General features: G+C 39.4%; 1 protein-coding gene across 2 annotated transcripts; it reads left to right on the top strand.

Annotated features, from left to right (window-relative positions):
• Positions 1 to 924: 924 nt before the first annotated feature.
• frs3 (fibroblast growth factor receptor substrate 3) lies at positions 925 to 10,186 on the top strand. 2 transcript variants are annotated; one of them, XM_079341182.1, is made up of 7 exons: positions 925 to 1,242; positions 3,815 to 3,971; positions 4,069 to 4,157; positions 4,274 to 4,460; positions 5,364 to 5,525; positions 6,634 to 6,755; positions 6,840 to 10,186. In XM_079341182.1, exons 3-7 carry the CDS (start codon positions 4,092 to 4,094, stop codon positions 8,160 to 8,162), a joined length of 1,860 nt encoding a protein of 619 aa, XP_079197308.1. In that variant the 5' UTR covers positions 925 to 1,242; positions 3,815 to 3,971; positions 4,069 to 4,091; the 3' UTR covers positions 8,163 to 10,186. The 2 variants fall into 2 exon arrangements, with proteins under 2 accessions (XP_079197308.1, XP_079197307.1); XM_079341181.1 differs by having other exon boundaries at positions 3,815 to 3,940.
• Positions 10,187 to 12,255: the final 2,069 nt, after the last annotated feature.

The following is a 12,255-nucleotide window of genomic DNA, read 5'->3' on the forward strand; positions in this document are numbered from 1 at the left end:
AGGTGGCAACTATTCATAAAAAAAACCCCCAAAAAACAATTTCACCAAGAATTGTTTAAAACATTACACAATGAAACATCCATGACTGATTGCAGCAAACTACACACATGCACCATCTTTATTATCCTTTGGTGAAGCATGGATGTATTATAGTGCTGATTACGATGGCCAGCTGTTACACTGTTGTGTCCTCACCCCTTTTACAGAACGTATGCTTTTATTTTTGAATGTTTAGATCAACAACACTGATGTTACTAATGTGATAAAGTTGTTGTCTTTTGGCCGATTTCTTACAAATAAATTATTACTTTTTTATTGAACTCCATAAATGTGATGAATCATTCTGTAAAGTATTGAAGAAGAAGAAAGCTTTAAAGACATTGTTGACATTTTAGCCAGGTGACTTATTTTAATAATTGTTCATTTTCTTTTTCCCTACACACACACACACACACACACACACACACACACACACACATTTCAATTTTGTTGTTATTTTGTTTTCTCTGTAATTTAATTTTGGCTCTTCATGTATGAATAATCATTTCTGTAAGGTTAGTTGAATGTCTCCCTAAATACTTACATATTCCTGTGTTGTGTAAAATAAATTGTAAATGTAATGTGTCGATAAAGTAAAGTAAAAAGTTTTAGACTATTCAAAGTACAAATATGAGAGTGGTATACACCTTAATGTTAAATAAATGAGCAGACTTACATTATACTCTAAGTGACTTTCTGTTGAGCACACATTTAATCAAAGAACATATTTAAAAATCATAATAATAAATTGCCTGAATTCATGCACAGAGCAAAACATAGCAAAATCAATGACAACTGGAAGTGGTACAGATGCTGTTCCCTTGTAGATCATTGGGTTGTTATTTCTTTTTCTTGCTCCTCCCCTGTCTGTCAGCCAAGCACACCTTTCCTCCCTGGTCCTCCAGCGTTTCTTACCTTCTTGTCGCTTCTTTCAGGCTCGTTGTCTGGCGGTGAACTCTCACCCCAGCTGCTTGGGAAATGTCATACAAGCAGAGGCCCGTGCTGCAGTAGGGGGGCGTAATAGGAGGAAAAAAATAACAACATTTTCACAGCTCTCACTGCATCTTTTATTCGCCTCACCGCCGTGCAACTTCCACATCCCGCTACAACCAGCAGCAGCAGCCGCCACCGACAACCACTGGCAGTCTCACAGCTCATTTCGCAGAAGGACTAATATAAAAAAAAAAAATCCGTGCCAGACATGTGAGTAGCAAACCATCGCTGTCGTACCCGTTTACTGCCGTGTACTCACGCTATTGTATCCTCACACAAATGGGAACAAATGGTCATTGAACATTGTCGTTATGCATCTACTGTCAGTGTGCTGGTTCATGGTTCATGGTTGTGACGGGGAGTGTGTGGACGTTGATGGGCAGATGAAGCCTCGCTGTCGGCTGCTTTTCGAGCTCTGCGTCGGCTTTGCTAATTGAGCAAACAGGACCGTGATTCTCTGCTGTAAAGAGCCCATATCAGAGGAAAAAACCCATTTTATTGGTGGTGTTTGAAAAGTGTGCATCAGAGCCAAGCATTTTTTTTTCAATTCAACTGGCTGTGTGTGTGTGTGTGTGTGTGTGTGTGTGTGTGTGTGTGTGTGTGTGTGCGCGTGCATGTGTGTGTGTGTGTGTGTGTGTGTGTGTGTGTGTGTGTTTCGTGTATGTGTTAGTCTAGCCTGGCATCTCCAGTCAGATGTGGAGGCCCAGGTTAGAGCTCACACAATGCGGCTGGGCTGATCTCAAATATGTGTATAGGTCTGTGTATGGTTAACACGGAGCATGATTCTCCGGGTTAGCATTAATCTGGTCATTTCTTAAGACTCTGAGTTTTACTGTCTAAGGCAACATTAAGGAGATCAAATTAAATATTGTCCTTTGCACATTAGTTTAATTTGTGATTCTCTTGAGTTTTAGATGCGCAGCTATTCATTCTAAGTTTGTGATTTGTAATCATAAAGATACAGTAACATCTCTGTAATTAAAAGTAATATGATTATTATTTATGTCATACTTTGAAGAAGCCTATTGGATTAATTGTGTGTCAAAAACTATTTTTGTTGCATAGGTCCGACTTGTCTCCTTCAATGAGGCCTACAGTTTTGACCCCCGTCCCATCTTAATTTAAAGTCTTGACTCTTCAAGTCAGAACGTTGAGAACATATTCGGGTTAAAGCTCAGTGACCGCTGACCAGCTAAACATGAATAGGATGATATTATCATGCAGACTTCTATTGCCTTTGGTAAGGCTGAAGTCCTCAGCTCTGATGCTGTTTGACGGAAACATTTAGGGCATCTTTTTTTGCTATGGTCGTATTTCATTTTTATTTACATTTAGGAGTCAATACTCCAAATTCAAAAACAGTTGGGATGCAGTGTAACATGAATGTGAGGATTTGAAAACATAGAAAACCCATGATTGAAATGGCTCTAACAAAATATCACATGTTGAAACTGAGAGATGTCATCGGTGACAGTGTAATGTCACCAAGATGTTTTTAAAAAAAAAAAAAAAGTTTAGAAAGGGTCATATTATATGTTGTTCTGAAAACCTTTTCCCTTTTGCATTATTGTTGCCTTAAAAATGTGCAGGTTAACCATGCCATGTGCATTTATGCACCCCCCTTCCCTCATAGATGCTGACTTCTGAACTTAGCGCTGATAAGAAGGATGCTTTTTCAGTGGTTACAAGGTTTTCTTTTTGCATGGCAGAGTTTCAGCACTTGTGATTGGTGAATGCAGCAATGAACTGTGTTCACAGACACTTCTTGAGCCCATGCAATGATGTCCATTACAGAATTGAGTCTGTCTGTCTGTCTTTCACAGAGTGATGAACCCTCCCCATCTTTACTTCAGAAAGGCTCAGCCTCTTTGGGATGCTCTTTTTTTTCTCTTCAGCAGCCAAATCATGTTGCTAACCTGTTGCAAGTTAACTTATTAACTGTGAGATGTTCCGTCAGGTGTTAGCCATTTTGGCTCTATAGGCAAGAATATAATTTGGGGCCCTCCCCATGCACTGCATCATCATCACCATTTGGTGAAAGGTTAAAAAGATTAAACTCACTAGTAATTTTAAATAATATTACATGCCATAAGTTAAAACAGAAATCCAATGTGCTCAGACATGAGGACCTTGTATGGCTTTAAGGGGGACATGGCCCAGACCTCAGCAGTAGTCCTCAGACTAGGTGTCTGGTGGTTTCTCCTTCATGACAACGTGCGTTTGTGAGACTTTAATGCACCCTATACAGGCACTTCATTTATATAAAGGCATAACTGAAACCATTGAAATCTGTAAATTGAATTTGCTTGACATGTGCTGTCATTTTAAATATTGATTTAAGTAGGAATTTTGTGCATTTTGGTTAACGTAGTTTATGAATATTCGTTTTTGTTTTTGTTTGTTGTGTTCACTTGTTGACACTCACAACTCACAACTTTTCTTTTCATCTTTTGTTACCACTGTCCCAACTTTTTCTGAAACGTCATCAAATTCAATTCATACTTTTCCAAAAGCAATGACTTTTTTTCCCTCCATTTTAAATTGGTACTTGAGATGCTACGTAGGATTTGAATGACTTGCAAATCATCACATTTTGTTTTTAATACCATTTTAAACAATTTCCCAACTTTTTTGAATGGTAAGTTTTATTTAAAGATGCTGAAGAACTGGTAAAAGATCAACAACACAGACTGTAATTGTCACAATCCAACTGCTGCATTTATTTTTTATATGGGTTTGATCTTCAGTTGGGTATTTTTTTGTGTGTTTTTCACGGTTTCAGGGGGAAGAGCATGATACTTCTCTTGAAGATGTCAGTCCAGCAAACTAACTGGCTTGTGACAACGATGCCCAGTCGAAGATCCTGGGACTAAGGCGTTAATACCTTCATACTGATGGCCTGGACTGAGTAAGAAGTTTGTGTGTTTCTCTTCCCTGAAGTGGGTATTCAGTGTTATTTTGTCTGATATGGATAACTGTCTTTTCATTTTTAAAATTGTTAATGGAGTCAAGTAATGAGATTTACTTTAATGTCAGGTTTCAGCTGGCCTGCTGAAGCTATGGGGAGCTGTTGGAGCTGTCTGTACAGAGACCCCATCAGAGACAACCATCTCACCAAATTTAAGGTAAATAATAAAATGAATGAATTCTGCTACTCTCTTTTTTTTCTGGTAATCACTTTGATAAATAAACTGCACTCACATTTTCTCTCTTCCTGTTTAATGTCTTCTGCCTGTCCCAGGTCACCAATGTGGACGATGAGGGCAACGAGCTTGGTTCTGGGATCATGGAGCTCACCCAGACCGAGCTCATTCTTCACACACGTAAGAGAGACGCCATTCGGTGGCCGTATCTCTGCCTGCGGCGTTATGGCTACGACTCCAACCTGTTTTCTTTTGAGAGCGGCCGTCGGTGTCAGACCGGGCAGGGTAATTATTCTCTGTTTGTCTTCTCCAGTAACAGTAAATGCTGTTTATCTTATTATTCAACATTTATATGTACATTTTACTAGTACTTAAAAAAATGTTAGCAACTGAGCTAGTGGTGTGAAGAATGAAAAAGAGAGCCCTGCCGAAAAGTACAACCCCCGGGTTTCCAAAGCTATTTGACCATTTCAGTATACTGAGCCTTTAAAATTGGAGAATTGATGAACTTTTTATAGCTGGTCTATTTTTACTTCAGTTAATATCTGCCCCCTGCACAAACACAGTCTGTATGCTCCTTACACTTACTCTTTTTATAAATGTCTTGTTCACTAAGTCATTGAGCAAAGTTACTAATTTACTTTTTTATAATAACGATTATACATCTAAACATTAGTTTTTATTGCTGATATTTGTAGGAAAGTGTGACTACACATGAAACAAGCTGTGAGATGTGTTCTTTTTCTAAATTCAACCTGAAGCCTGCCATGTCTGTATTTTACTGAGTACATTCACATGCAGTTAGAAAAAGTGGATCTATTGTGTTTGTCCAAAAGTGCATATCATCACCTAATGTAGTGAAGTCAGATATACTTGTGTCAATAAATGGATTCTCCTCTGTAGTCCTATTAAAACGTCTACCCGAGCTAACTGAACGCTAGCTTAAATGTGTGTGTGAAGAATTAAAAACGCAAAAAAGATGCATGTATTTTAAAGTCTGATTTCAGCATGAAGTATACACATCACTTATGCTCATGCATGCACTTTTACAGGACAAGAGGCCTCCAGTGTGTGCCTTTCATTGTTTACACCTTGTAATATAAACTGTATGCCAAAATGTAACTAAAAGGTTTATTTAATTGTTAGAAGGCCCAGCGATGCTGATGTATTTTTTTCCTCTTTGATTAGGAATATTTGCATTCAAGTGTTCCCGGGCAGAGGAGATTTTCAATCTGCTGCAGGAGCTGATGCAATGTAACAGCATCAACGTGGTGGAGGAATCCATGATGATGAGTCGCAGTGGTCACACACCAGAGATGGAGATGTCTCGCACACCACAAACTCCCAACAGTGAGTCACAACAACACACACACACACACACACACACACACACACACACACACACACACACACACACACACACACACACACACACACACACAAAGCCTGCTAATTTTAAACTTCAGTGAAGTACAGATGTGCAGTAGTAAAATAGAAGTACAATAGCTTTAAATACATACAGGTCAAATTCAGTCTACTGAGTAGGTGCAAATGTTTTCAAATAAAACAGTAAGATAGAGATATACAGACTGTGGTCCAACACTGACACTTAATACAGCTAGACAAAAGGGTAAGTGTTATGCAAAGGCCTCATAAAGGTTTTATTGGGACAGATTTTCATATTGAGATTTGAGCATGACTGATTTTGGAATATTGAAGCTGAACTGATTCTATTCTTACAGGGTAATACGCACAACCAGCATTGGGTCACAGAGACAGAATTATGAGATTATTCAACCCCCTGCGTTTGTGTGCAACATACACATGTATCGCAGATACATGTGTATGTCTGAGTCTGTTTGGGTTTGTGAAGTCATTTACCATCTGATACATCTGATTTTGTTTTTTTAATTGTTTTAAAAGGATAATTAAACAGTGAGGGAAGTTTGACTTTAAATGAATTGATGAATCTAAATGTGGTATTTTTAATACTTCAGTAGTGCTTTATAAACTGTTAAAAGGACTGTAAACCAACTCTGGTGTGCATTGGAGGCCAGTACAGGGATTGTTTGGTTTTCTTGGTCCTGGTTAAAAATCCCTGCTTCAGCATTCTGTATAAACTGCTGTTAAATGGATTTTTGGATCCAGAAAAGAAACAGAAGAATTGCAATAGTGTAATCTGCTTTTAATTATGTTATGAAATATGTTTCAGTATCTGAGTGTGATAGAAAAAAAGAGAGCTTTCTTCAAAATAAGTTTGTGGGGATTTATTCTAGCATTTACAATCTTTCGTCATTTCCTACTCTGCTATCATTATTTTTATTCTCATTGAAATAATCAGTCTGCAAAGGCACAAAGCAAAGAACATAAGTTCATAGATTTTGGGTATGTCGTGCTTTTATGTGCTACCATGCAAATCTTTATCTGTTTATCAGCTGCCACATAAATGTGTTTGTAGCTCCAGGGTTCCCTGTTCAGGCTTTCCCCAACGGATACCCTGGTTATCCAATCAGGGGTGATTCCTCTCAACCCTCTCTTGCTGATGATCATGGACATAGCCTCATGGGTTTGGAAGACCAGGTAAGACATGTCTTTGTCATTTATAGTGCACTGTTTTTTGTAGCTTTTTCCTTACATGAAACCCGTTTTATTTTCCCCTAACAGACCCACACCTATGTAAACACTGTTAGTATGGAGGGGGATCTCTCTATGCGCCACTGTGTGCACTCCTTGCCTGAGGTGAGACCCAGCACCTTCCCAGAGACCACACGGGGATCTATGCCTGTGGGGGGCCAAGGGAATCTGCAATCCAATCTGAGGCACTATCCCCTGGAGGAGCACAACGACCCTCAGGTGTTCTTACAGCCGACCTCTCAGGAGGTCAAATTCATGCTGGGTCCCACACCAGCACAGCGCCATCTGCTGGAGAGAGAGAGGGAGAGAGAGAGGGAACGGCATGGTCACAACCCTCACAATCTTCAGCCAGTAGAGGGCGCCACAGGCTCAGAGACAGAGGGGGATGAGCCTTCTATGCACTTGTGCAACTCTCACTCCTATCATCATTTCCACCACCATGCACACCGGCATCCAGGCCTTGAACATCCGAACAGCTGCCAAAGCGGAGAGCTCACCTACGAGAACATCAATGGCCTGAGGAGTGGTAGGAAACAGCGGTTGAGTCCCAGCAGTGTTTCGCAGTCTGTCGGTTCCAGCAGCAGCAGCAGCACGGGGGACAGTCACTCCCACTCCCTCCAGCACCTGCATGTCCACGGCCCCTCTTCCTTGCCTCCACAGGGCTACTCCTGCGAAAGAAGCATGGGTGGGGGTCACCGTCGGACAGCTCTGCTCAACTATGAGAACCTGCCCTCTCTGCCCCCAGTATGGGAGTACAGCGCCCTGCAGCGGGACGAGGAACAGGAAGAGGATGATGATGAGCAGGAGGAGGATGAATATGAAGAAGAGGAAGAAGACTTTGATGAGTATGAATTCTCAGAAGGGCCTGGGACTCCAAACGGGTATCACCAGGACAACCGGGGCATCCACAGAGATGCCCTGCAGAACTATGTCAACACAGAGCAGGTTCAGCCACCTCGGCTTCGACACGCCTGTCCCCCACATCCGCGACCGTGTCAGCCAGATCAAGGGGGGCGAATATTTAGCTTTGATTTTCGCAGACGCTCAAGGTCAGGTGTAGGAGGCTGTGAGCACGGCCACATGCCTCCGTCACGGCAGCTGAACTACATCCAGGTGGACCTAGATGGTGAACCTCCCTGCCAAGCCCTCGGCGGCGGGGTTGCCCAAAACCAGCCACAGCACCAGCGCCTACCACCCAAAAAATGTGGCCCACAGGCACCCCGGCGCAGCGAATGCTACGCAGTCATCGACCTAAAGAAGACAGCTGCCATGTCCAACCTGCAGAAAGCTCTGCCCAGGGATGATGGGACTTCCAGAAAGACTCGCCACAACAGCACAGACCTGCCTCTGTAAACAGTGTTTAGACTGAAGAGGAGTGATGAAGACAGAGGAAGGATTATTTGCATCTTAGCACACTGGACCCTTCACTGTCATCCATCCATTCAACTGTCGGGCTGACTAATACAGTAAAGGTACCTAATTAGAAACTCACTGAAACCTATCTGTGCATATAAAAGGAAACAAGAAATCTCTGAGGAGAATTTGCCATTTTGTTCTATTTATTAGATATGTGTTGTTGAGCTCTCTTGAGAAATTTGCAGTTTTCACTGCAATTCCTTTTTGCTGGATTAATAATTTGAAGATATCTAGATATAGAGAATCAAATCATATATATGTATATGATTTGATGCCTGCGACTGAGAGCAGTGACCTCAGTTTTCAATGGAAGCAGTCAGGGCCATACTGTTTGAGCAAATGTTTTTCTTCAGCCCATCTCGTACCTATCTAGTTGTTTTTTTTAATTCTAGTGCTTCTTGATTTAAACACCGTGGGAGTGAAAAATGTACATCCTATTTATCAAAGAAGTAAAAGCTGTGGTTGGAAAGAAGGATGTTAATCGTTCATCCATAATGGCCAAAATCCATACCTCATCATGCATCAAAGCCTACCATTGTGGCTGGTTAAGAGCATTATTTGTTTTATTATGCCTACAAAGCATTTTGCACACAATCCAATGGAATTGTATTTTAGCATATTTTAGGAATGGTGTTGTCCAATACAAGAAATGAAATAAATGAAGAGAATATGTGGATAAATATTTCAAACTGAGTGAAGTAGCACACATGGCTTAAAAGGAGCTTCTTTCTGTCCACAAGCAGCAAATGAAAAGTAGCATATCATCTTCGATCACTTCTCCTGCATGTCATGGCAGACCCGCAGGAGGTCCACGCAGTTTACGCTTGACACGTTGCACTTTTGACCCTGGGTTGTTGAAGCGCTCACTCCCACTCCTCTGGAGCCACAGGGCTCCACCGTGACCTTTTACCAAAAGCAGAGGGCCAAATATCTCGTTCCTCGTAGGCATTGTAGACACATTTTATTAACGTGTTTTTTGTTAAGATGTCAACAACCTCAAATAGTGGCATTAAGCTACAACCTCACAGAAAATGTGCTGAATCTCTTTGAATTTATTCGTTATCAGCTGTGAAAGGTCTGTTTTAAAGGGTTAAACAAGTACATTGCAAAGTCGTGCAGTGAAGTATTTACCTGTTTAGTCAACCTCATTAGGTTGATATTTATTTATTTATATCGTTATTTATTTATTCATTCATTATTGTTTTTTCATTGTAATATATATTTTTTTCATTTTGATGACCAGCGATTTTTAATCCAGTTGGTAATACGGAGACCAAAGTTTCACCTCAATTGATCACTGGTCACTAGTGTTTTACTGTTATCACTGTGCTGAATTCTATTTTAAAGAGATGACTGTATGTGTATTTGAAGTGCCAAATTGCAAACTATATGATGACTAAAATCCGACAACCATAGAACAGAGGTGCAAAGGGTCGGAACGATCAGCAGACATTTCAAACAGTCCAATTAGAGGCAGTCATTAAAACTGCACATTCCTTACATTCATATGACAGCCTCTACAGGGCGAGATAATCACAGTGGGAGTGGTTCTGTGCTGCTCCATAAACATACCGCAAAGTTGTCTCTGCAAGCTGCAGGCACTTAAAACCTCTGAGACGTCAAACTTTGCCATATTGTTCAATACATTTACTCACAGCAGTAGTTGTCTTGCATTCTTCTGAGCAATTAAACTAGATTGAATATATAACAAATTTAGCCATTTTTAAAGTTAACTTCAGATTTCTTTCTTGTCAAACTGGCTGTCTGGTAGGAGAAATAATGGAAGCACAGGCCACTGATGCCATCACCTTTTTGTAACACTCATATCAACTTGATTTTCAGCTGATCAAAGAAGTATTATCATTTTGATGTTATATCAAGTCTTTCAAGTTTGATTAACCCCTTGTTAAGTCTATCAAATGTCTGGAAACTAAAACAAATACTCAGTGCAGTTTAAACAAGTCTGTGCGCCACAGAGTTGACAGAGCTGTTTAATCAATATCAGTGTCACGCATTGGAGCTGTTTGTAACATTGTGTATCTTAACACACCCTCTGCCTGGTACAATTAAGGTCTAGCTCAATTTACTGACAATCCTCAGTCAAGAAGACAAAGTCAGGGCACCTGACAACCTGCAGTCGGCTGGTGTATCTCACTCTGTACTCGAGCCCGACCGATGAATCAGCCCATATTGGCATGTCCAGTGACTGTCAGTATCGGATACTTTATCGCAATATGTGCCAATATAACGAGATTCATTCACCAGTCAAATAGAAATTTATATGAGTTTCATTGTATTACAGTAACAGTTCTTTTTCACCAGCAGAGTGTGCTATATGGACTACATTAACAGACTGCCAGGCTGTTGTTCCTGCATCATTCTTCATTCTTTTTTATTTTATTTTAAAGTGAGCAGTATCAATATTGGTATAAGAAAAGGACAATACCCATCCCTAAGCTTAACCTTTTCACCCTGCACAACATGCATAGCTTTATGCAACCAAACCATGCACAAAAGGATTTTCCGGTTCAGGCCTGACCTCCTTGAAGGTGTGGGCTTCTGACTCCTTTAATCTTCTGCTGTTCATGCCAGTGATTCTACTTTAGTGGTAGCTTTTTTCAAATTCTCTTCTCGTCCTTTGAAAAACTATTTAATTTGATTCATAGAAGTTGGTAAGAACACTTTTGACAGGTGTGTAAAGATTTTTGGGGACTGTATGTGAAAGTCAACCACGGATCAAATAATTAAAAAAAAAATAATAATAAAAAATCGGTTTGCTATTGTCTGTTTACATTTTTCAATACAACTTACACATTTTGTCTTACTGATTTTGTATAGGTTTATTCAAAGAATTTCCACGCTAATTTGCCTTTCCAAACTGTCTGGCTTTCAGAAATGTGTGCCAACGATTACATAAAGCCCAAGGGGCCTTTAAATTTTTTTTTTTATTTCTAACATAACATTACAATTTTAATATATATATTTCTTTTAAATAAAACTGGATTGAAAAAAATAATAATTTAAATATATATTTCTAATGTGCTCCTTCCGCATGGAAAATGTATTTTCATTACATGATTTTTGTTTACTTACAGCTTGTACATTCATTCATTCAACATACATACACGATTAAATTCTTAATGCAAATCAGAATTTCCCTGAACAATGTGAAGTACTGAACCAAGAAATTCCACTTACAAGGATGTGAAATGGATAAGATCTTCATAAATGAGCAAATGTTTTATCAGATAGCAAATTTCAGATAGAAAATTCTTCTTCACGTGAAACAGTGATCTCACACACAAAGCTTTTTGTCTAGTTTCACATGCATGAAGACACAGGAACTACACATTTCCCTGAATTAAAAGTTAATAGTGTATTCAGCTGATTGTGTATTTTCAAATTAAACACCAACAAAAAAGATTGTCAATAAAAAATACACCAACTTTATCCTGACTTTTTGCCTGATAGATGCTACATTGGAAGAGTATTTACATTTTTGCAATAATAGGTGAATTATTGTTTTGTCGATCGAAACCACACCATGTGTAAAATTGAAATGGTAGTCCATAGCTGTGTGCTAAACAATTATTTAGCTGCTCTTCTGTGAATCCACAGTCACATTTTATTTTCAGGTACATTTAATTTTCATTATTCAAAGTTCAAGTAAGCTATGAAAGTAAAAAAGGCCATTTCATTGATTGTCAGAGACTGTTTGCTTAAACTCATATTACTAGTGCCATATTGTAGTTCATACAAAACATGTTTTTGTATTATACTTTTCAAACTGGTGGCGATGGTTCATATTGGAATTAGAAACTGTTTCATCCAGTTTCTCAGTTTAGTGTTACATGTGGTTTTATGTTCATTTAAAATAAAATCCATGTTGACATATGTACACTATCTTTTTTTAATTTTTTAAAAATAACGCAGTAACCTCACCACATATCAAACCCGTCAACAATGATCGCAGCATTAAAACCACATACTTCTGGCCTGTGTTTAAGTGTTAATAATAATACGATTAAGT

Source organism: Symphodus melops (assembly GCF_947650265.1).
Source record: "Symphodus melops genome assembly, chromosome: 4".
NCBI lineage: Eukaryota > Metazoa > Chordata > Actinopteri > Labriformes > Labridae > Symphodus > Symphodus melops.